Source organism: Rhinolophus ferrumequinum, chromosome 6, assembly GCF_004115265.2.
Source record: "Rhinolophus ferrumequinum isolate MPI-CBG mRhiFer1 chromosome 6, mRhiFer1_v1.p, whole genome shotgun sequence".
NCBI classification, from domain to species: Eukaryota; Metazoa; Chordata; class Mammalia; order Chiroptera; family Rhinolophidae; genus Rhinolophus; species Rhinolophus ferrumequinum.
In genome coordinates this window covers 49,464,843-49,488,634 of record NC_046289.1, presented here as the reverse complement: position 1 = coordinate 49,488,634, position 23,792 = coordinate 49,464,843, and the positions used below count along the sequence as shown (strand labels likewise).

At 34.9% G+C, this 23,792-nt stretch overlaps 1 protein-coding gene across 11 annotated transcripts in view; it reads right to left on the bottom strand.

Moving 5' to 3' along the window:
* Window positions 1-435: 435 nt before the first annotated feature.
* Window positions 436-23,792, bottom strand: part of ICE2 (interactor of little elongation complex ELL subunit 2) — a 54,733-nt gene continuing 31,376 nt past the window's right edge. For 7 of the 11 annotated variants that reach the window (XM_033108453.1, XM_033108456.1, XM_033108457.1 and 4 more), the window contains 5 exons: window positions 21,769-21,898; window positions 12,507-12,591; window positions 11,099-11,149; window positions 8,022-8,280; window positions 3,877-4,530 (listed from right to left, as the gene is read on the bottom strand). In XM_033108453.1, the coding sequence (XP_032964344.1) occupies window positions 4,408-4,530; window positions 8,022-8,280; window positions 11,099-11,149; window positions 12,507-12,591; window positions 21,769-21,898 (648 nt within the window). In that variant the 3' untranslated portion in view covers window positions 3,877-4,407. Of the gene's footprint in view, window positions 4,531-7,357; window positions 7,456-8,021; window positions 8,281-11,098; window positions 11,150-12,506; window positions 12,610-21,768; window positions 21,899-23,792 lie in introns of those variants that run through there. The other 4 variants (XR_004423227.1, XM_033108458.1, XM_033108462.1 and 1 more) reach the window with 4 other exon arrangements.

The following is a 23,792-nucleotide window of genomic DNA, read 5'->3' as shown; positions in this document are numbered from 1 at the left end:
ATACCATGAATGTACAGAAATAAAAAACGACCCTTTTGTAGTTCCTTGCTAATTAACAATAGCTCATATATTGAAAGCCAACACATTATGTCAAGGTGAAGCCTTGACTCTCTGAATCTTCCTACTTGATAAGGTAATCCAGAGACCCACTCCAGAAATAGGCACCTGGGTCTCCACTCTTTCAGGAAGTTTTGCTCAGCAGATCAGACCCAAACCCCTGACAGACGCCGGTGTACCTACACTTATGTACCCTGATAAGAAATATGGACGTTAGCCAAGGGAACATGGCAAGAGTGGAAGGATCAATGAAATACGTCGCCTTTATTTCAACATCTCAATGAGAAACTCAACAAATCAAATATTCTAAGGTTTGATTAAAAAGTATCATATACCTATTAACACACAACAAATATCTTAGTATCTTTACTTGCACGCCCCTCAGAAACTTCAGATTTAGCATGTTGGTAATAAAATATTACAAAGAAAAACTGTCCTCTTCTCTCTCTACCCTGAACTCACGCCTCCTGATATCTATTAAATGTTCACGGTGTCCAAACCCAGAATCCAAGTAGAATTGGAAATGAACAGGTCAATTCCCTTTGCAATTGCAAAACAGGATCCAAATGGTGGAATTATTTCCAAGTTTTGCTGATCGATTGGCAATGAAAAATTTCACTGTTTCCACCTCACTCTGTACTTAATTACTAAGGTTTATAAATCGGACTTCCACACTAGCCACTTCAACGAAACTTCTTCTTTTACTGAGGTTCTATGGGTTTGCTCTCTAGATTCATGGCTCTTTCTTCATTCTGCTCATTTCTGCTATGTCATCTTACCCTTTTCTCTGATTTTGAACATCATAGATACAGATTCCCAAACCTGTATTGATGAGATCAGGCTTCTCTTGAGTTTAAAACTCAAATCATCAACTATCTTTGACATCAACTATCTGTATCTCAGATTTAACATGCTGGTAATAAGATATTTTTAAAAAGGGGTCGTTTCTTTTCTTTCCACCCTTAATCTAATTCTTCAATATCCCTAAATGTTCACGGCATTTGTGATGGCTTAAATAGATGTTCACTAATTCTTTCTATACTCCTCCCTTCAAGAGGTGGAGCTTAAGAGTGTGGACTTAGTAAGTTATTTCTAACAAGGAGAACACGGCAGAAGACAGTCCTTGACTTCCAAGACTAGGCTATAAGATACTGTGGCTTCCTTCTTGCTCTTGGATTGCTCACTCTGGGGTAAGCCAGCAGCTGTCAGGACATTCAAGCAGACCTATGAAGAGGTGCAGGTAGTGAGTGAGCCTGGGCTTCCTGTAAACAACCAGTGAAAGACTGACACCTACCACCACCACCACCACCACTACCACCACGAGAATTTTTGGAAGCAGATGCTGCAGCACCAGCTAATGGCTTGACTGCAACTTTATTAAAGACCTCAAGTCAGAGGCAACCAGCTGAGCGGTATCCAGACTCCTGTCCCACATAAACTCTGAAATAATAAATGTTTCTTAGTTTAACTAGCCAAGTTTTCAGGTAATTTATTATGTAGCAATATATAACCAACATAGCATGCAAACCCAGAATCCAAGTAACAGAAATGATCAAAGGAAATGAACAATTTTATTGAATATATTCCCCTTCTACACTCCTTCTACTTTCTCAATGCATAAAGTCATCCTTTACCCAGCATTCCAAGTGAGAAACCTGGAAGCCATACTTCACTCTCCCTACCAACAGTATCACTGAGTTGTTTTTTTCTGTTATCACTCGAGCCCATCCCTTATGGCTTTAATTTAGGGCCTTTACCATTTTCAATTACTACAACACAGCTTTCCAACTTTTTTCCTTCCTTACAGCCTTTCCCAGTTCCATTCTTTAGACTAATGCCAACAAAAGCTTTCTCAAGCACATAACTGGTATTACTTATTTTTATTAAAATTCACTACTTGTTCTCACACTGCACAGGACAAAATTCAAATGCCACACCATGGCATGCTTGTCCTTGTGGTATAGCTTTTTCTCTTATCTCCCAGGGCCATAGCTTACAATCTGGCCATTCTTCTTCACCTTTGCATATGCTGCTTTCTTTCTGTGTGGAAGTTCTTTCATTTTTCCCTTATAACTTCTACTCATTTTTAAAAGACTCAGCTCAAGCTTTGTCTTAGAAAACCTGCCTTAATTATTAGGTCCAGGTTAGATGACTTTCTTATATTACTTCATTAGAGCACTTACTCACATAGATTAGTATTGTATCCTTCACTAGAATGTGTTTCTGGGGAAAAAAAAAATCTACCCTTGTTATCCACATATTCATTTATTCATATATCCAACTTATATCTACTAAGCAACTACATGACAGTAAATATGTTTGTTACATAAAGGTGAACAAAACAAATATGCCCCTACCCTTGCAGGGCACGTAGTCTACTCAAAACCTAAGTCAAATAAACAAATGAATATTATGATATGTGAAAAAAGAACGTTATCAGAGAGTAACAGTGGAGACCTACTTTAGATTGTGTGGCACATAGATGCACTTAAATATTTACAAAATGTTTTCCAAGAGGTATGTACAAAATTACACCTTCATTCACCATGGAGGTGTAAGTGGGCAGATCCATCACATCCTTGCCAACGCTTTTCTGTTTTCCTTTTAAAAAAAACAAAAAAAACCTTTGCTCATATTGTCTTTGTTGCTTACATGTTCTCAGTACGAAAAATCAAGAAAAAAGAACACAAGACATGATCAAATACATGTTTTAAAAAAGGCTAGTTAAGCACAAGTGGAAAACTAAGAATAGCTTTACATACATTATCAGGGTTACTCAAATGTATGGCTAAGATAATTTCAAAATAATCACTTGTAAGATCACACGTTTTACTAAGTAAAAAGAAATATTAAAAAAACGAAAGCCAAGTCTTTCCAGTATTCAGACGTCTGACAAAATCATTGTCTAGCTTTTTTAAAAGAGCAACTCCAAGGGAATCCCTGACTCTCCCTGGTTTCACTGCCAAATGATTCATAACTGAAATATTTCTGGGACATGGGAGTATGTGACAAAGTTTAAAAAAAAATCAAGCCTCAAAAAAAACAAACTCAATGTTTTAAAAAGGAAACAGCAGGATGAGGAAATTATATATTAAAATGTGCATTTTTACTATAATTCCTCATTAATTAGAAAATATTTTATAAATGACCAAAAACATCAAAACAAAACTTGGTAGTTGAGGATAAAAACATTCACCTGTTACTTATAATAGTTGAGAAGATTTCCAGGAATCTAGAAATTTCTAGATTTCTTATATTAATGAAAATTTCTTATATTAATGTAAAACAAAGAATAAACCCTAAAACAAAGCTAATATTGCCTTGGATTACAAAACTTGTATTTTACAAATGACACACATATTTCTGAAAACTTCAGCAGACACTAAAGAACAAGGATACAAAAATTAAGTGCATTCCTTCTTAAGTTCAAATTGGCTACAGTTAACATCAGCCGATCATGCCCTTTTCCAAATTCACCTATGTAGTCCTGGGAAACGAATCAGTATAGATGAAGAAAAAATAGCTTATATTTTACCACATATTAGTATTATCAGTTGAAATATCAGATTTTTCTGGGAGAAAACATGCTCATCTCTTTGTTTTCAGTAGCGTATTTCAACACTCAGCTGGGATTTGTGCCAAGAGATAGAGGCAGTTGTCACCAAACCTGTAACACAAAAAGGTGTTCTTTTTGTTTTATTTATTTATTTTTTTAACAAACCAATGGTAGCCCAACAAGAAACTGTTAACTTGTGACTTTTTAGTGGCAGGAAGCTTTTTATTTTTAATTTTGGTTTCTGCAATAGAATTTGCCAAGTGTTTAAAGGTATTAATTTTATTAACCTGCCAACAATCATCATTTGAAAATAGTATATAAAAAACTGTCACACTGGGTCAGACACAAGGTTTACAGGTTGCTCAAAATTATCTCTGACAGTGGCAAGATTTAACCTTTTGAGCCAATCTCAGACACTGGCGACATAACTCAAATTATTAACAATACACAATGGTAAATACTGCTCTTGAAAAAAGAAAATAATTTTCCTATTTACAATTTTTGGAAAAGTTCTACTATAAAAATAATTTTCTATATATTTCCCTGCCATGATAACATTAAAACGTATCTAGATTTTCCTCCAACATCAAGAGTTAAGAGTATAACATTCCATTTTAGTTCAAACATTCCTTCACATAGCCAACATGTTTTTTCAAGGCACTCGAAGAATGCTCAAAGACACTAAAAGAAAAATGTTCATCTTGTCTACTGATCTTTTGGGCCTGCTTCCCCTCAAATTCTTCTAAATTGAACGTTGTTATAACTGTTTTTCTTCATATGCCATGGTAGAGTCCTTAAGTTATTTTTCTTTTATTTGGAGCCACTCCTTCATTTTCAACTTGCTGAGCAGGCAGGCTTTTGGTTTCCATGGAAACTGGATTCCTGCGGCTGTGTGTAGGCATTCTTGTTCCACTAATCTAAGAGATGAAGCATAGAACAGAATAGCTTGACATATTTACAGCATATTTATATACCGTCAACTCTGTATTATTTACACATGACTACTTTGCTTGTGAATGGTTCTTTATGGTATATTTTTGAAAATCCCTAGCCACCTGGCTGCTTCTAAACAAGCTTTGATCAGACAATGTTGTACAGTACTAAATTCTCACATAACAATTATGGAAGGGGATGGATCAGGGTAGGTGAAGAGAACTAAAGGGGGAAACCACTTTCTCTGTGTTAAATTTTTAAGAGGTTGAAATGTTAAATTAGAAAATGAAGGAATGACAGGCCCTTTTAATGTGCTTGCAATAATGAAGCTGAAGGAGAGGAGGGGAAGAAATGAAAAATGTGAAGGGAGGAAAAGGAAATACAAGGTCAGAGCTAATAGAGGGAGGAGAAATTACAAAATTGAGAGAGAGAGTAAGAAAAACAGAATAGTCCAAAGGGGAAGAAAAAATGAATAAATGTGAAAGAAAGGGAAAGAAATGAACCCAACTAGAAAGGAAAAACTGAAGGGCTGAAAGAGAAGATTCTTGCAAGAAAGAAATAAAGGGGAAGAAAATTTTGGAAGAAGACTCCAAAGGATGGGAAAAGAGAAAGGAAATGGGGGGAAGAAACTTTGTTGGGGTGTTGGTTCTACCTTAATGTCTATGCTTTCTCAGTGCAAGTTGCTACTTACCCTCCCTTTCTAGATCATACCATCTAGGGAAGAAAGGTGTATTCTTAAAACACAATCTCTTGCTAATTATAATCCTGCTAAAGATGAGATCTGCAAATGTTGTCATCCCCTTGGCCACTGAGAGAGCATAAAGTTTAAAATGGGTTATGGAGAACGGTCTCACAGAGAAGTACCAAAGCTGTATAGCCTGAAATCATTTTCTCAAAACCTGTGCATGTCTGCTTCTATTTTCCCTAGCCACTTTGTACCCTTTCGGTTTCTTCAATCTTGTCCATTGAATTCTAGATGTGGGAGTGATGGGTGATACTGTTAACTCCAAGCATTCTCTTTCATAGTCCTAATCTAATAGACACATTATTACCATTGCTCCAAATGGCTACTGGCTCACTAAGAATGAATTAGACCTCAGTTTCTCTCACATAATATCTTGTCTCCTTAGGGGCATTTTTTTTTGGTTTACAATTAGATGACTAAAAAGGACAAACCTGAGTTGGGATTTGAGTCTGCCAGTCTGTCTGAATCTGATGAACTTTTGTAACATACTGATTAGAAAAATGTGATTTTTAGGTTATCTAGACTACTCCCCACTCAGCTGGTACTTACCATAAAAGTATAGTGACTTATATTTAGGGTGTGTGTGTGTGTGTGTGTGTGTGTGTGTGTAATGAATGTTTATACAGAAGTTGTTGAAGGACAACAGGGATAGGCACAGAGCCGTTGCAAAGGACTGGAAGCAGAAGTCAGAAGTAGCGCGGGAAACAAATGGGATCTCCTGTTCAACTTTGCTCCAGCAATAGGAGGCAGACACAGGCTCTGCTGGGGTATTTCTCAGGGTTAGTGCCTGAGGCACTACACAAAGATGAGATCTGATTTCAAGTGGACTAGGGACTAAGGGGTCATATTAGAGGCAGAAATGTTTGTTATATGAGTTTCTACACGATGAAATATATAGGGTCTTACTTCCTGGGGTTTCCTGAAGCTTTGGTCTTTTCCTATTGCTAAGGTTGGAATCCCTATCTGTGCGTGCCTTGGTTGGACTAGAAAGTCCCATTCCTATAGCCTACCTAGGAGGGAGTAAGGACAGAAGGTGGGGTAAGTCCCACCAAATGTAGGGCTGGAGTTCAGGGAGGTATGTCAAAGATCACCAAAAACTTTCCATGGGCTTTAAAAAAACATGAAACCAAGCATTAGTTACGTAATTGTCTACTACTGCACCTAATTATAGGCTATATACAACAACCAGTCCCAAGATATCTCACCACATATTTGTCCCTGGTCTGAATGCATGAAGCATTAAAAATACAAATCAATAAGTGCTCAGTAGTATACATAAAACTGAATTGTTTGTTATGTGGCCAAACCCTAAACATATAGAATAGTGTCAAGGTATTAAACTGTTCATTTTCATTAAAAAGGAATAGGCCATTCCACAGAGAATTATGCGTTATATGTGAGAAACTATCATCAGACTTTCTAAATCAAAAGGAAATCATTGTTCTAAATAGAACATAAATCCTTAAAAAATAGTTTTCAATTACTATTTTTAAGTTAATTAAAATTGTGCCTTAGGAGGTTATAAAAATCAGTACTTATATTAAACTTAATTGGAAATAGCCAACCAAAACTTTAGACAAAATGGCTTAAAATCTTAATTATTAACTTTCTTCATCTTTTCACTTGTATCCACTAGTTAACAACATTTATACATTTTGTTGGGCAAAGTTAACTAAGAATGTGGAAGGAGTTCTCATTTCTAAACAGTAACATTAGGGTAGAGAACTGAAAAACATAAACAATCCCATTCACTGTAAATTATGAAAAAAACAAAACAAACTTCAGTATTTGGTATTCCAGCTATTTCTCAAAGGCTTGAGGACATTTACAGATTAACTTAATATAACATAGAAAGAAAAAAAGAGCAGAAAATATCGATAGGACACACAAGTGATGGATACTCTGGGACAAACATATTGAGAAGATTATAGAACTGACACAATTTTGACTCAAAGATTTTTGGCACCAGGGAAGGAAAATACACTTGGGTTATTTCCTGAACATTCAGATTCAAATTTGTAGAGAACAATTTTTACCAAAACTAAACTCAAATTGGAATTTCTTACATGATATAAAGAATGAGTGACATGGTTTTTCTAGCCATGGCTTTACAGAAGTTTCAGATTGAGGAAAAACCATTCAACTGGTATTTCTGGGAAGGATTCTACAAAGAGAGCAACATTAATTATAACTTAATAAATACTGAATTATACAATACTTAGCAAAACATAATTTAGTCCTTAACATTTTATTGTACTTTTAATAAGGCTCTGCAGTCCCTAATTACTAACACTTGTTTTTATATTTTTCCATATCCTACTTATCAATTTTTAATTGCATCATTTTTATTGTATGTATTCTTCTGTAAATTGTCTCAAATATTTAACGAAATGAAGCAGCATCATAAATAAAAATTACAAACAATGTAACTTTGCTTTGCGTAGGAACATAGGGATTTAATTATGTTGATGCCTTACTCTTGTCCCCACTAGGCAAGTCAGAATTTTCTTTAGTTGACGTATAAACCTTACAGAACATAGAAAGTTCCCTGACACAACGACGGGACTTAGCAGAGCATACATAATCTACCCTTCCAATGGATATAGGTTTCAGATTGATATTATGAATCATGTGGCATACGTGGACATCAAGTTGAAATACTATACAGTCCGTGAAACAGATTCATAACAAACAACTTAATGGAAAATTTAATTTGAAAAAAGATCTTACCTTTTGTTGTGCTGTGGGACCTAGTGATTTAGGTGGAAAAGTACAAGGTATTCTTCCGTGATGGATATGATATGGTAATAACAGATTGGGATCTAGTGGAACCCAGGGAACTGAGAGACTGGAAGGTACAGCAGGAAGGCTGCAATGTGTTTTATGCAAATTGTATGCTGTCCTAGTAACTTTTCCGTCAGAAGTCTTGTAAATCAGGAGTGAAGAATCTTCTGCTGCATGCGACAACAAGTAGGAACCCTCCTGCAAGCTAAACCCACACAATGAAACTCAACTCAATGTGTCAATTTCAACAGCATTTTCTTAATCATGGACTACTAGAAAAACAGAAAACAATTATGGGAATGGAGTACCACCACCTCTGAAAATACTTTTATGGTCAAATAAGATGGAAGAGATCCTTTAGATTATTTTTATGTCTTTTAGGCAACTAATTTACATTCTTATTCCAAAGTTCAGGATATGTAATTATCTTCTTTTTACTCTCATCAGCAAATGTATAAGTTTTCAATAATTTACTGGTAAACAAATAGCATGCCTATTCTCTAATCCACGGACAATATACTGAGAAGCGTTTCATGAATGTGCATACATCGTAACATTCCTATATAGAGTATTTTAATGCATTTAACAAACATTGTATCTACTTTTTACCTAGTAATAGGTGAATAGAGATACAAAAGTAAATGTGACACATTCACTACATTGAGTAGTTTAAAATAAGGCAGCAAAAACAGCCAACTGAACAATCACAGTAAAATATGAGGTGCTAGGAGACTAATAGTAACAATAACAGCTGCTACGTACTGACTGTTTATACTGTCATTACTATTGTACTGCGTATATCCGTTTTGTTATTATTCTCCACAACAAACCTTCAAGGCATAATATTAATTATTAACCCCATATTAGAGATAAACAGAAATCAGAGATGGTAAGCAATTTGCCCCAAGTTCTGAGTGCAAGGCTTGGATAGAAAGTCAGACAGTCGGACTCCACAGTTTATACCCTTAATCATGACCTCTACTGTTGCAATGATCAGTTCTGTCAAACAACAAATCTACATTTTCTCTTTCTCCTTAGAAAGCTTTAAGGAATTCAGTGCATCAACATAAAGAGCTAAAAGGACATGATTAATATACTGTGCTTACTTAGGACTTTACACTCTTCTAGCTCAAAAGTGATAAGGAGAAATCAGTTTTTCCCCAAAATATACCATTAAAAAGAAGAATTAATCATACTTTGGTAATATGGATCTACCTACAAACCTGGTAAGTTACATTTTTATTATTATTTTTTAAACAGAAAAGCAAAAGGTGTTAACAAAGGAGGTACAGAAAAATATTCTTATCCTCTGGAGAGTTTCCCAAATCATCATTTTTGTATTTCCATATAAGGAAATGAATGATAGTTGACTTGGTAGTAGAAATAAATAACATCTTAAAGATTGAGCTATCATCAATGAAAATCACATAACTAACTTCACTAAAAATGAAGGTGGCTTTGATTTACAGAGAGAATTCATAAAAAACGAGATACTCCAAGGAAGCATATCTTAAAAGTGCCATAAAAGTACAATGCACACAGATGGATACAAACTATGGTAGGCTGAATAAACGGCCTCTCCAAAATACCTATGTCCTAAAGCCTAGAACTTGTGAATACATTATATTAAATGGTAAAAGGGAATTCAAATTAAATTAAGGTTCCTAATAAGCTGATTTTAAAATGAAGAGTCCTTAAATGTAAAAGAGGGAGGCAGAAGAGACTCAGGAATGTGACTGGAAGAGATCAGTGATGTGATGTAAGGAGGATTCAACTTGCCTTTGAAACTTTGGAGATGGAGCAAGAGAGCCATAAGCCAAGAAATACAGGTGGCCTCGAAAATATACAAAAGACCAGGAAACAGACCATACCCAGAGCCTTACAGAAAAGAATGCTGCCCTGCTGACTTTAGCCAAGGAGACCTGTTAGACCTCAGACTTGTACAACTGCAAGATAATAAATTTGTGTTGTTCTATAACACTGATTTTGTGGTAAATTGTTACAGCTGCAGTAGAAAACTAATACACAAACAAGATATTGATAATAAAATTTCAAGAAGCATTTGGCAAATTTCATGTATAAGTATTGTGCTTCACATGGAGAACAGAACACATAAAATTAAAATTCTGCTATAGAATCACAGAATCTCAGAACTGAAAGTACCTACGAAATTGCTGAACTCAACACCATCATTTTATAAATAAGGAAACTTACATGTACGCGTAGTTGCATAATAAGAGTTAGAACCTTGAGATTTGTGACTTTTAGTAGACTCCTGAATTGTTTTTTAGTTTATATTTTGTTAAGGGCATAAGAGAAGAAACACAAAAGTTCACATAAAATAGTCTGATAAATGATCAGGTGAAGAATCCACAATTTGCCATGGACCTAATGACTTTTGATCACTAGCTCTATGTTGCTTCCTTGTCCTGCAAATGTAAACAATACAGCCATTGTAGGCTGAATAATGGTCCCCCATTAGGTCCACATCTTAATCTCCAGAACCTGTTAGTTACCTTTAATGGCTTTGTAAATATGATTATGGATACAATGTGACAACCATAGCAGAGATTTGAGTGGGTGTGCTTTGAAGATGGAGGAAGAGGCCACAAATCAAGGAAGAAAGGTAGCCACTAGAAGCTGAAAATGAAGGCAAGGAAATGATTTGTCCCCTCAGAGCCTCCAGACAGACCAGCTCTGCTGACACGAGTTTAGTCTAGTGAAAATGATTTCAGATTTCTGACCTCCAGAACTACAAGAGAATAAATTTGTGTTGTTTTAAGCCTCTTTAAGTCTGTGGTCATTTGTTATAGTGGCAATAGGAAACCAATACGATATGCCTTATAGAAAAATGTAAATGATATTATCATTTTAGCTTTATTTTCACAATTTCAACTTTGATATAATAAATCTTGCACTTCTAGGTTATACTGTATCTATTCCTAACTACATATATTCAAAGTTTCTATGAATTTTCATCCAAGAAAATGAGATGTAACGCAAACTATCCAAAAAATACTTACCTACTTAATTTCTTTAGAATGTGTTGGAGGACATTAAATAAACTTGAAATCCTATTAAATAGAAGAAATCCATGTAAAATTAAACAATAAAAATAACTTACTCTGAACAATTATAGCTCAGATAGAGAAATGCCCTCAATAACAAAGAAAACAATAGATGAGATAATGTAAAACACAAAATACCAAAATTTCTGATTTGATTAAATTGTATTTACTTAGTTTTTCCCATTTCCTGATTATTCTTCAAAATCATAAAGTATTTGACTTGTTCAAGTCAGAGCAGTCATAAAGAAATCACTATTTTACATTCAAATTATGAACTTTTAAAAATGTTCAGAAGTCTTTATCAGAACTAATCTGCAGAAGAGCTTGCCTTTTAGAGATGGTGGTGAATAAGCTTCCGAAGAAATTGAGAGGTACTTTAAATGTGTACTGATAGAGAAGTCACTGACTGGGGACAGTACAGTTAAGGAGAAACGAAATATAAGGTATGTCTTTAGTTATCTCTTCAAAACCTATACTCGTGCTATTTACTATTTATTTAAAAAGTTTTCACTGGGAGGGGTGGGGCAGGTGGTGAATAATGTACAGAAAAACTTTACATATGTAAAGGAAACATCATCCCTCCAAAGCAGCAATCCTTATCATAGAAGTAGATGTTTTTAAATACAAGCAGAGAAATCAAGTTTGAATCTGGGACCCTTCAAAAACTATGTCAAGCCCCAAAGTTGGAACAATGCAACTAGTGTAAATCGACAATTTTTCATCCTAAGTGGTGAATCAAATATATTAACTACCAAGAGTGACCAAGGCGTGTCACTCTAGCTCAGCTGTGTGCTCTGGGGCAAGTCCCTCAAGAGTCCCAGTTTCCTCGGAGATAACACTACCACCAGTGCTTTCTAGAAAATTGTGAGATGCAAATTACATAAGGTTCATAAGTTATTTTCCTTTGTATTTAGATACTTGGAGTTCTGAGTACAATAAATTCATTTCAATCTGATGTATAGTAATGCTTGGTAGAATAGCCAACTTTTAGAAGTTAGGATTTCTAAATGAGTGTATAGAATCCTAGGCACTAAGAGCCTGTAACTGTCCTGTCCTTTCCCATCCCTGAAAAGAGGTGCAATGTATGCTCCTGTGCACCTCGGAGATGATGAGCTACTCCCTTGCTCTCGCCTCTTTTGTCTTAAGCAGAAAGACTGGTGCCACTGGCATCGCATTTAATTTGGAGATGGAGATGATTAATATGAATGGATCACAAATTGGGTCAGGAGAAGCCTCAATGTATAAAAAGACTGAAAGTATTCAAAATAAAGGATGTAAAGTTAACCAATATTTAGAGATAAAGGAAAATTAGTGATCATGTCAACAAGTCTTTAAATTCCTACCACAAAGTAAACTTTCTTACTTGAGTGCTGAAAGTTTTTCTTTTAATTCTTCTGAGGTAATTTCTTCTAGTAGGAAAAGCTTTGAAGTAAATGCATCAATATGACCTAAAATAAAATATCAAACTTAAAAAGAACAATTGCAGTATTAAAAAACAAAAATGTTATCCAGTCTCTTCAAAGATGTTTTTATGAGATTGTAATAACTGTAAAGGAACTTTACATTCCAAAAGAGGAGTTTTAAGTTTATTAAATAAAGCTGTATTTTAAAGTGACATAAAAATTAGATTATAAAAGAAATATATAGTAATTCTAAAAAATGTGAATGTAGAAAGGTTACACATGTCCACACTATAAAAATAAATCATCTCTAAACCCACAACTGACGAATAATAACTGTTAAAGTGCTATTGTTTCTAATTCCTATTAAAGTTGAATTTTTATGAAGATTAAATTTTTAGAGAAATATGTGCCTATTATCAAAACAAATGGATAAAGTTGAATTTACAGTTTGGGCATGATCTACACATGTCTAAGACATACTTGGTTCTTAAGATAAAATTAGATTATAAAACCCCAACTTAATTATTCACAAAAGCCAAGATATGGAAATAACCTAAGTGCCCATCAACAGATGAATGGTTAAATAAGAACTGAGACACACACACACACACACACACACACAGAGGAATATTATTCAGTCACGTGAAATAAGGAAACTCTGCTATTTATGACAACATAGACAGACCCTGAGGGCATTATGCTAAGTGAAATGAGTCAAAGATAAATGCTGCATGGTATCACTTAAATAAATTCAAAAGTTAAACCCATACAAACAGAGAAAGTGGTTTCCAGGGATGGGGGGGCGAGAGGAATAGGGAGAGGTTGGTGAATGAAGTCTGAGGATCTAATGTATAACATGGTGACTATAGTTGATAGTATTGTATTGTATAATTAAAATTTGATACAGTAGAACTTAACTGTTCTTATAAAAAGTATGTCAGGTGATAGATACATTAATTAACTAGATGGGAGATCACCTTTCACAATGTGTATCAAATCATCACTATGTACACTTTAAATATCTCACTATCTTATTTGTCAGTTACACCTCTGGAAAAAAATTCTGGCTTATTTTTAATTAAAACAGATCGTAAGATTTCTTATGGTTAAAAAAGATCAAAACAGTCTGCTCAGTTTTACTTTCTTACAAACATAACCTAATTCCAGAATCCCAAAAAACAAAACAGTAAATTCTCAAGATACTTCTATTTTAAAAACTAATGTGTAGGTTCCACAACAAAATAGGTTGAGACAAAACACTGAGACCTTGAAATGTACCAAGGAAGAGTGATATAAAAGATAGCCCTGAGTTAAATGTTATATGATCAAGTTAATACAAAAACCATATTATTGTCCATGTAACTGTCCTGTCCTTTCTCATCCCTGAAAAGGGGTGAAACGTATGCTCCTGTGCACCTCGTAGATGATACTATAGTTAAAAACGTCAGCATTATAAGAGAGTAACACTCAGGAATGCTGAAAATAATACCGTTTTAAATTGTTTTTAACTTCCAATATTTAGTTATCAAAACACTATCCGGAAAGCTTATGTCAATCATTGGGGCAACAAAAAACAGACATAATTTAATATCTAGCCCCCTTTCATTTCATTTGCTTTGTGCTCAAAAAAAGAATTAGAAATATTTTTATCAGATGCTTTTCTCCTAAGACAACAAATCCATTTTCCTCACGCCTACTTGTAATTTCCTATGCTAAGTTTTAGTTTTACCTTTGCATTTCTAACACTCATTAGAGTGATGTTACTAATAGCAGACATATTTTAATGGTTTAGAAATGGAATATTAAGTACAATAGAATATTTTTAGGCATGCACTACATATGCCACTGAGGAGACTAACAGTTCTCACCCTTTTAAAGAAATCTCCATGAAAAGTATGTATTATAGTATATGTCAAATATGAGCCATCAAAAATAACTATACAGAGATTACCATACTAAGCGCTATGAGGGCCTAAGGAGTTTACAATTCTCTCCACACTGGAGCATTTTAACCTGGGGGCCTCAAATGAATGATATGTGGGCGTCAGAAATTTATTTCCTCAGCTAAAGCAAGGCATGGGACGGCAAGAGTTTCCTTGACCTTCGGCCATGGGCAATCGCCTGCATATCAACAGTGTGCTATCCAAATCCTGTTTGTGTATGTGTCAAGATTGGGAAGCACTGTTTTACCAGGTACAAATAAAGCTTTTATATAATACAAACAAAGGCTTCATAAACGCATTCATTCATATAGCCATACATAAAAGCAGTAGAGGATGATAAAAACAGTCATATAAGCCAAAACTGTGCAAGCAATTTTAATAATCAAAAGGTAAAGTTATGATTATTCCATTACCATCACAATTTTGTCAAAACGTTATAAATTCTCTATCAATTATACATATATAGGGAAATAAAAATAGTAAACCTAATGCTTATTTAGCACACTGTAATTTAAAAAATTAAAAACTAAAGTGTTTTATTTCTTTCTAAAAAACATCAAGGGTACTTTGAACAGAGCTTGTCATCTAAAATTTATGATACGAAGCTAGCATCTTTTCTGACATGGTGAATTTTCATACTCGTTTCTAAGTTAGGATCAACTTCCAACATTGTATTCTTTGGGCTTTCAATATCATGAAATGTCTCCAAGAGTTCCTTTAATTTAAATGAATAGCAATGGTTGAGAGACGTAAATTCAGACTACAACTGAGACAGGACTATGAATGCATGGGAAAGAGAATATGGGCACCTGAAAACTTCCTGGTTAAGATTTTAAGATTCTAGTTTCTAAGAGACACAATAAATCATTTGTCTTAAGTTACACTAATACTGTCATACACACAATACTTCACTTTTGCTATATCTGACACCCCTAGCCCATTCTTCCCTAGTCCTTTTTAGTTTTACGGCAAGGTTATTAACACTTAAAACTGTGACTGAATTCTGGTTCTGCTACTGATAAACTCTGTGTATCCATGAGCAAGTTCTTAATCATTCTGAGCTTTACTTTTCTCTTTTGCTTAGAGTAAAAACTGTTCATTAATAGCAATTAAAACAGACCAAAAATTTTAAAATAATGAAATAACGTGCAATATATAATTAAATATGCTTTGGTGTTTTGAAAAATCATGGTTTGATACTGTGTGAATGTAACTATCTGAAGAATGGATTCAAAGTTTAGTTCATTTTGCTATCAGTTTTAATGACTGTCAGAGCTAATAAAAAGATAACCAAAAAGACACATAGACCCAAATGGGACAAGTGACTCATTGCTGGGCTTACTAATGCATGACACATTGTTTTTAATACCACATACCAATTACACACAGGTTTTTGCTGAAATTGTACTAGTGAATGTCCACCTTCCTTGATGTTAATCTTACAAACTTAAGATAGGGGCTGCAGTCCTCCTCTCCTTAAGGCTCTTTGGGAGATGTTAAAGAGATTTTTTTTTCCCTAAGCTAATTCCAAGTCTTTAAAGTATACAGATATGGGTTGTTTTTGTTTTAAATAAACCACATCTTTCAGTTTTGGCAACAAAATCATGCTTAACCTCCCCGAGGAGGTCCAATTCTGGGAGTGGCCTCTCCTATGGAATGGGTTGGGTATACAACTATCTCCCTGGAAGTCTGGAACGTGGAGATGAGGACACTTTCCATATGATATGTGACAAAACTCTATGACAACATCCAAGACAGTACCAGCTGTCAATCCACATACTTAACATAAGTAATGTTTAAAGTTTTTTTAGAAAAAAAAGAAATGCGTTCTACTTTCTTCCTAAATCCCAATGGTTTATCTTACATCTAGGGACAGTAAAAAGAATAAAGTATATAAATCAATGGTTTATTTTCTACCATTTCCTTTTTCCTTGACTTTTACTGTTCCTCCAACCAATTATCAAAGCCAAATTCATCTATTCTAAAAATATTTATTGAGTACCTCCATGTGCCATATACTATTCTGGGTGCTTGGGATATATCAATAAACAAAAGACAAAAGACACGAAAATGTGCAATAAATATCACAAGTAATTAAATTACATAATTTGTTAGTGGTAACCAGGAAAAGGGACTGGGAATATATGTAGTATTTGTGTGGGTATAGGAGCCAACAATCAGAGGAAGAAAGAAACCCAGGGATTATGAGCCTGGCATTTGGAGTTGCTTTTCTCTTAGGAGTGTCTATTAATCTGGAAAAAGTAATGGAGAGACTAAGAAATGGACCAGAACTTTCAACAGTCTCTCAAGATTAGAGGAACAAAAGCTGGAGTTCAGGGTCCATCAATGAGATAAAAATGTAAGCTCTACATTGGGACCCTGTGTCAGGGGTCCTCCAGGTTTGGTGATTCTCTAAAAGGAATCACAGGACTCATCATACAGCTGTACTCATGGATAAGATTTATTATGGCAAAAGGATACAAAGCAAAAGGAAAATCAGCAAAAAGAAAAGGTGAATGGGGTGAAGTCCAGAAGAAACCAGGTTCAAGAGTCCTCTCCTGAGGTTCTATTTGGGATGATGAAAAAGTTCTGGAAATGAACAGTGGAGATGGCTGCACAGTACTGTGAATGTAGGTAATACCACTGAATTGCACACTAAACAATGTATGCTGAACTGTACACTAAAATGGTTAAAATGGTAAATTTTATGTTACGTATTTTTTTAAATTAAAAATAATGATATAAGAGTCCTTTCCCCCTGGAGTCACACAAGATGCACTTACTTCCTCCAGCTTCTCTCGTTCACCAGGGAAGCTCATTAGATCCTCAGCACTCAAGGTTTTTATTGGGGACTCGTCATACAGGCACCCTCTGCCTAGCACATATGACAATTCCAGACTCTCAGAAGAAAAGTCGCTGTTCAGAATAAGCCACTTGGTTTGTACAAATAGTGCGGGCACAGTAAGCTATCCTTCAGCTAGAGCAAGGCTTATACCTGTGTAGGGACTGCTTACAAGCCAGTTCCCGGAGCCAGGCAAGGGCCAGCCTTGCAAGCAGGCCTTTCCGATGACTGGCAGAGTTAGCATGGCTATGTGAACTCGAATCCACACAGACCCTGAATGGCAACACCTGAGCAGCAAAGTGGGAAACAGACTGGCCTTTCTAGCATCCAAAGTCAAGCTTCAAGTCATCTAAATCCCAGAAACTGGATTAAGGTGAATCAGCATTGCTAGTGTGGCTGGCCGCCTGTCAAAAGAAAACAAAAAGTAATCCTGTCTAGAGGAAGATAATGTTTTAGCTCTCGTATTATCTGTATAATTTTTCATATACAATATCTGGCCCTTGAGAAAAAGAGCCTGGCATACAATAAAACAATATGGAATATAAAAGAAGAGAGAAACAACATGTTATGGAATGAATTGTGTCCCCCAAAAAGATATGCTGGAGCCCTAAGCCCCAGCACCTCAGAACGTGACCTTCCTTGGAAACAGGATCATTGCTGATGTAATTAGTTAAGATGAGGTCCTACTGCAGGAGGGTGGGCCCTTAATCCAATATGACTGGTGTCCTTATCAGAAGAGGAAGGAGACACACAGAAAGAAGACGGCACCTGACGAGGGAGGCAGCGATGTGTGTGATGAATCTACAAGCCGCGGACACAAAGGACTGCTGCCAAATGCCAGAAGGTAGACGAGGCAAGGGGGAGTCTCTCTTACAGGTAAACTGGTACAACCACCTGGAAAAACTTTTAAGAATTAGCTACTGAAGATGAAATATGCTTAACCTATGACCCAGGAAGTCCACTCCTCGGTACATGCCAACAGCAATTATGTGTATGCTGTATTAACAGCCATGTATAAGAATGTTCATAGTTGCGTCAAATGGAAACAACTCAAATAGGCTCCCAAAGTTAATGGACAAATAAACTGTACTATATTCTTACAAAGGAATATGCCAAAACAGTAAGAATACTCGTAAACTACTGTTATATGTAACATGGATAAATTTTTTAAAAAACTATGTTGTCAAGGCATAAACAAAAGAGTACTACTTTATGATTCCATTTGTATAGAGGAGGCAAAACAAAACTATTACATTAGAATCAGGATGGCGGTTACCAGTGGAGAAGAGGAAGAAGGCTACAATTGGGAAGTGTCGTGAGGGGTCTTCTAGGGCACCGGTAGTTTTCAACTTTTTGATGTGAGTGCTAGTTACAAAGGTGCTGGCTTTGTTATAATTCCTTGAACTGTGTATTGATATAGTTTTCTCTTTTATGAATGTGTATTATACTTAAAAAGCTAAAAATGGTAAGAGAAAAACGTTATTAATTGAACAGTATATTTTACAACTGACAGTATCTTAGGAGTACTATGTAGACATTTTTAAAACTTATATTTAAGTATAGAGAAGTTATCGGTCTTTCTGTTTTAATTCACTTTTAATTTTTGGTTAAGAAATGCTTTCTTACTCTTGTATCATAAAGATGATCTTCCATAGTTTCATCGACATTTTAGGATAATAACTAATTTTTTCTCAGAACAAAAATACACAAAGTGTTACTTCAGTGTCTTGTAATATCTACTGTCATCAAGGAGAAGTCTACTTTTGGGGCAATATGTTACACGGTACAAAAAGGATTTGTATACATAGCATCTGAAAAAATGTTAGTATATCCATTATACACAGATGAAAAAGCTAAGCCTAGGGAGCTTAAATGATCTACCCAAGGTAAAAGATCTATAAGCTATAAAGTACTCATGTATATATCTTCTGACTCCCACATTTAGTATGTTTTCCACTATTCCATGAGAGTAAAAAAAGCGCAGGTTGTGGAATCAGAAAAAAGCTATGAATACGAATTCTGAATTTCCCACAATGTAATCTTGAGCAATAAACTCTCTAAGCCTCAGTTTCCTCCTCTGTAAAACAAAGACAAACTTCATCTATTTTATGGAACAGTGAGGATTAGCAAGAATGGATATATAGTGCTTGACCGGCAGCACTTCATACTTCATAGGTGAGACTTAGAAATATTGCTTTAGTATTGTATACACACACATACTCACACACATTTGTACTTTTTAAAGGATGATTATGGAGCATTTCACATGTATCATATATAATTTGGTTGTGAGTGGTAGGTACATAATGAACCAAAAGGAGAAGAGAAAAACTACACACCCAATAATATCCTATGAGCTACACCTTCAGAGCCTGGGAGGAGGGGAGTAATACAGGGAGGAAGGCTGACGTTACAGAGAGGATAAAAAACACCATTTGAAAACAAACACAGTGGTGCTTTTAAAAGTGTATACTATAACATAGATAGCAAAGTATCACATAGGTAAAAATAATTTCTAATTAGCTTGTTAGTTGGATGTCAAATGACATTAATAAATGCTTCTGAAGTGAGATGTCTAAGTACTTCATACACATCTCCTTTAAGTCTTGACCATCTGTACACGGGCACGCTCCCTTAAAACCAAACCACTAAGTCTACTTTGTGTCAAGTACAACTACAAATTAAAGAGACTAAGTGATTCACATATTACCTTATAGTCACATCTGATATATAACTTATTTTAATTATATTCAGTCATTCCAGACACTAAAATGATAAATTGACTGTTGCTTTCTGTTTTTATCCTGTTTCCAGAAAGTAACTGTAATAAAAACTTACTTAGGAGCCCTTTCTCCTACAATTCCCTTTCTGCTGCAACATTTTTCTTAGATTAAAAGAGTAATATAACAACATTTAAAAAAACCCTCAAAACCTATAATTGCTTTTAAAATAGCATTTCAAAACATATTCACCCCCATACAAAAAAACAAAAATCCCCAAAGAAAACACAATACAATGTAAGTTTCTCACCAAACAGTTGTCAAAGAAACCAAATACACCATCCGAGTTACATTAAAATGAATGGCTTATAAGTGGGTAGGATTTGCTGAAGATAAACAGCACACAGGGCAATGATTACTTAGGGCTTTTAAGAATTTAGATGAAGTAAGCCACATAAATGATGGCTGTTTTGTTAAACTGCACATTAAAAGAAACTTTACATGTCTTAGTCATAAATCTCTATTCTCTCTCAGTACTTGAAAAAGGATTTCAAGTATAAGTTTTTGTTTGGTTCTTTCCTAAAATGGATGTGGCTGGCACTTGTGTTCAAGCAGCTTACATGAAGACTGCTGGTGTATTTCATGGCAAGAGGTCTTTTGGAGGAACACTGAAATCGTGGTTATTGGCCCAAAACTACTACAGTAAACTTCCAGCCGTGTCTAAGAAGGGGGAAGAGGCGGCTGAGTACCACCAAACAATGCATTTGGCCACTTCTTTTTTGGGTAAGCAGAGAGAATAACTCAATTATCTTATTACTACTGTCATAGAATATGAAGACAAAATACTGCTGAACTAAAATACGAAACAAATTTTCAAGTGAATAACCTTTTTTTGATTAAGCAAGAAAAACACACTCACAACATTTATTATATACCAAGAATTATGCTAAGCACTATGAGAATACAAAGTTTCATCAGATTCTGACCTTAAACTGCTTATTGTCTAATGGGAAGATCGGTGTAAAACAGAACAATAAAATAGAAAGTAACAAGTCTTAAGAACAGGAAAAAACACACACAAACAAACCCAAAAAACAATGCACTGAGTGACCAAAGGATGCAAATGACTTAATGGAGGGGCAGCACGAGCTGCTGGGAAGGAGAGAGAAGTATGGGATTAAGTCTTGAGAAGCATGGTATTGATATTAATCACTATCAATAATGATTAGCAAGTATTTCTTCATGTGAAATCTGTTAACTGTACATGAACCCAGTCAACACAAATTAAATCCCTGACTATCTCCCCAAAAGACAACAAAATAAAGATGAAGTAAAAAACCTATTTCATAAATATTTGAGATTTTAAAAACAATGTCATTATAATTTTAAGAAAATTTCAAAATATATGCTTAAACCAATTAAATAGTATTTTTAAAAGAAGCTCGTTAGAAAACACATCTATATTTTTAATTACAGTTAAGTAAATTATTGTAAAAATAAAATAATTATGTTGACATTCATGTACAACGAAATAGACAGGGAATAAGAGGGAAATTAAAACATTTCATATCACTAGTCCCATCCCGTCACTTAACTGCAGTAGGAAAGGTGTTTTAATAATAGAAAGGAAAGCTAACACAATCAGAAAACTGAAAACAAAAAGCACAGAACGGACACATTTATAACAGAATTAAAAAGTATGTGTTATATAACTTACCAACATAAAATGAGCAGTTGGAATGCAGTAAACTTTCAGTCCATAAGCGACAAAGTTCACTTTCAGTCAGAGCTTCAGCTCCATAACAAGCTTGATACTCCACTTTCGGTAGAACGTAAACTGGAAATTGCTGTAACGCAAGGTTTTCTTTTTCAAAGTTCCATTAATTTACTATTAACAGCAAATACATTTGACTGTAGTTTGTCACTTTCAAAATGCTTTCAGGTAATCTTATTTCATCCTTTTAAATACAGTAGGATTCTGACAGAAAGACAGACAGGAAGAACCCTTGGTAGAGGGGGCAAGAGGTAGATGAGTAAGAGATCCTGAGCCCCCACCCCAATCATCAAACTGCCCCCATATGTAGACATTTTCTTTCTGCCAGGGAATGTGACCAACAGCAGAAGCCCCGGAACACACACAGCCTATGATACCCAAGTGCCCAAGGGTTCAAAGCTAGATTCCGGGAAGCAAGGACTAATACATACATACCAATAATTTTCAGGAGGATAAAAAAGGTACACATTTTTTGCCCCTTTCAAGCATTAATTACTTTATCTAAGGCTCAATACTCTGAGCAGCTTCTTTTCATTCTATGAATGCATGAGCATTAATTCCTACATTAACACCTATGAACGTCATTATCTTCATTAATACAAAGGCTTTATTCCAGACACTAAGTACCTGACAAATTATCCACTTAAGAGTTTATTGGTCAGGACACTAAATAGATTAAGTAAAATGACTGTACCCATTACTGACTTAAAGGAGGATATGAAAGGAAGTAAATGCTTGTGAAATAATGTTAGCCGTGGTCACTGTGCTCATGTTATCTCACGTTCTGTCAAAGAAAATTCTGCTCTTAACAGCAATGTCTTCATTTCCAGCTGCAGAAGGAGAATTAATAAATCAGAAACACCTGATTTATGGAACTTAGAGTGATATGGCTAGTTAGTACTTTTGAAATTATACTAAGTGTCACTATTTATATACTTGAAAATATTTCATAAATGTTTCAGAATTCATGATTTTCACAAAGTGACAAATTTAATGGGCTTGGCACAATGGTAGTGGTACGAACAATTTAAATCCAGTAAAATTTCTGTTAAAAATAAGTTTAGTTCGTATGATTACCTTTGAATGTTGTAAAACTCTAAAGCAGTGTTTCCTAAATTTCAATGTGCATAGGAATAACTTGGTGTTCTTATTAAAATGTAGAATCTGAGGTGAAGACTAGGATTTTGCATTTTTAACAAGTTGTTCCAGGCGCCAAACTTGAGAGCAGTAAGGCCCCCACAATGCTTTTTCGATTAAAAAAAAAAAGATGTATTATTAGGATAATTTTATTGCTAAAAGCATTTTATTGTATAATAATTCTTCAGCAATTGGTAATCTGCATTTACAGTTGCTTATAATTACAGATAGAATTTAGAGATAAAGAAATGAAGGCCCAGAGGGTTAAGAAATTTGCTCAAGAACACATTGCCAGTTTATAGCAGGGTTGGGAAAAGAATACTTGATGAAGATCCCCTTTTTGAATCATGAATAGCTAATAGTTAATTCTAGTGTTCTAAAAATTAGAAAGTATTACTATTTCAGAAAAGAAAATACTTCAGGGGTTTTCTTTGATAATACTGCCATATCTATAAAACTGAGTCCTGAATCTGGTTTTTAATTTCTATATGTATTCTACTGCCATCTCCAGGAAGCCTTGGGTAAGAAAAGTCTGAATATTTTATCTTCGTATTCCAAAATTACAGTGAAATTTTAAGTACAAAGTTTTCAAACTATAACAATTAGACTATTATTTCCTTTCTCCCTGATTCTCCCGTAAGTGAAAGCTTTTCTTGGTTCTCTTCCAATTTTTCAAATAAACCTTTTAAACTTTTACATACATTCCTAAATAGATATTTCATAGCTAGTAACCTGTCATTGGTCCCATTAGGTACATTCTATTCTTTCCTAATATTCGAGCACTTTCAGGATACTTTTTCTGGCCCCAGAATGCCAAAATAAATTTCAAA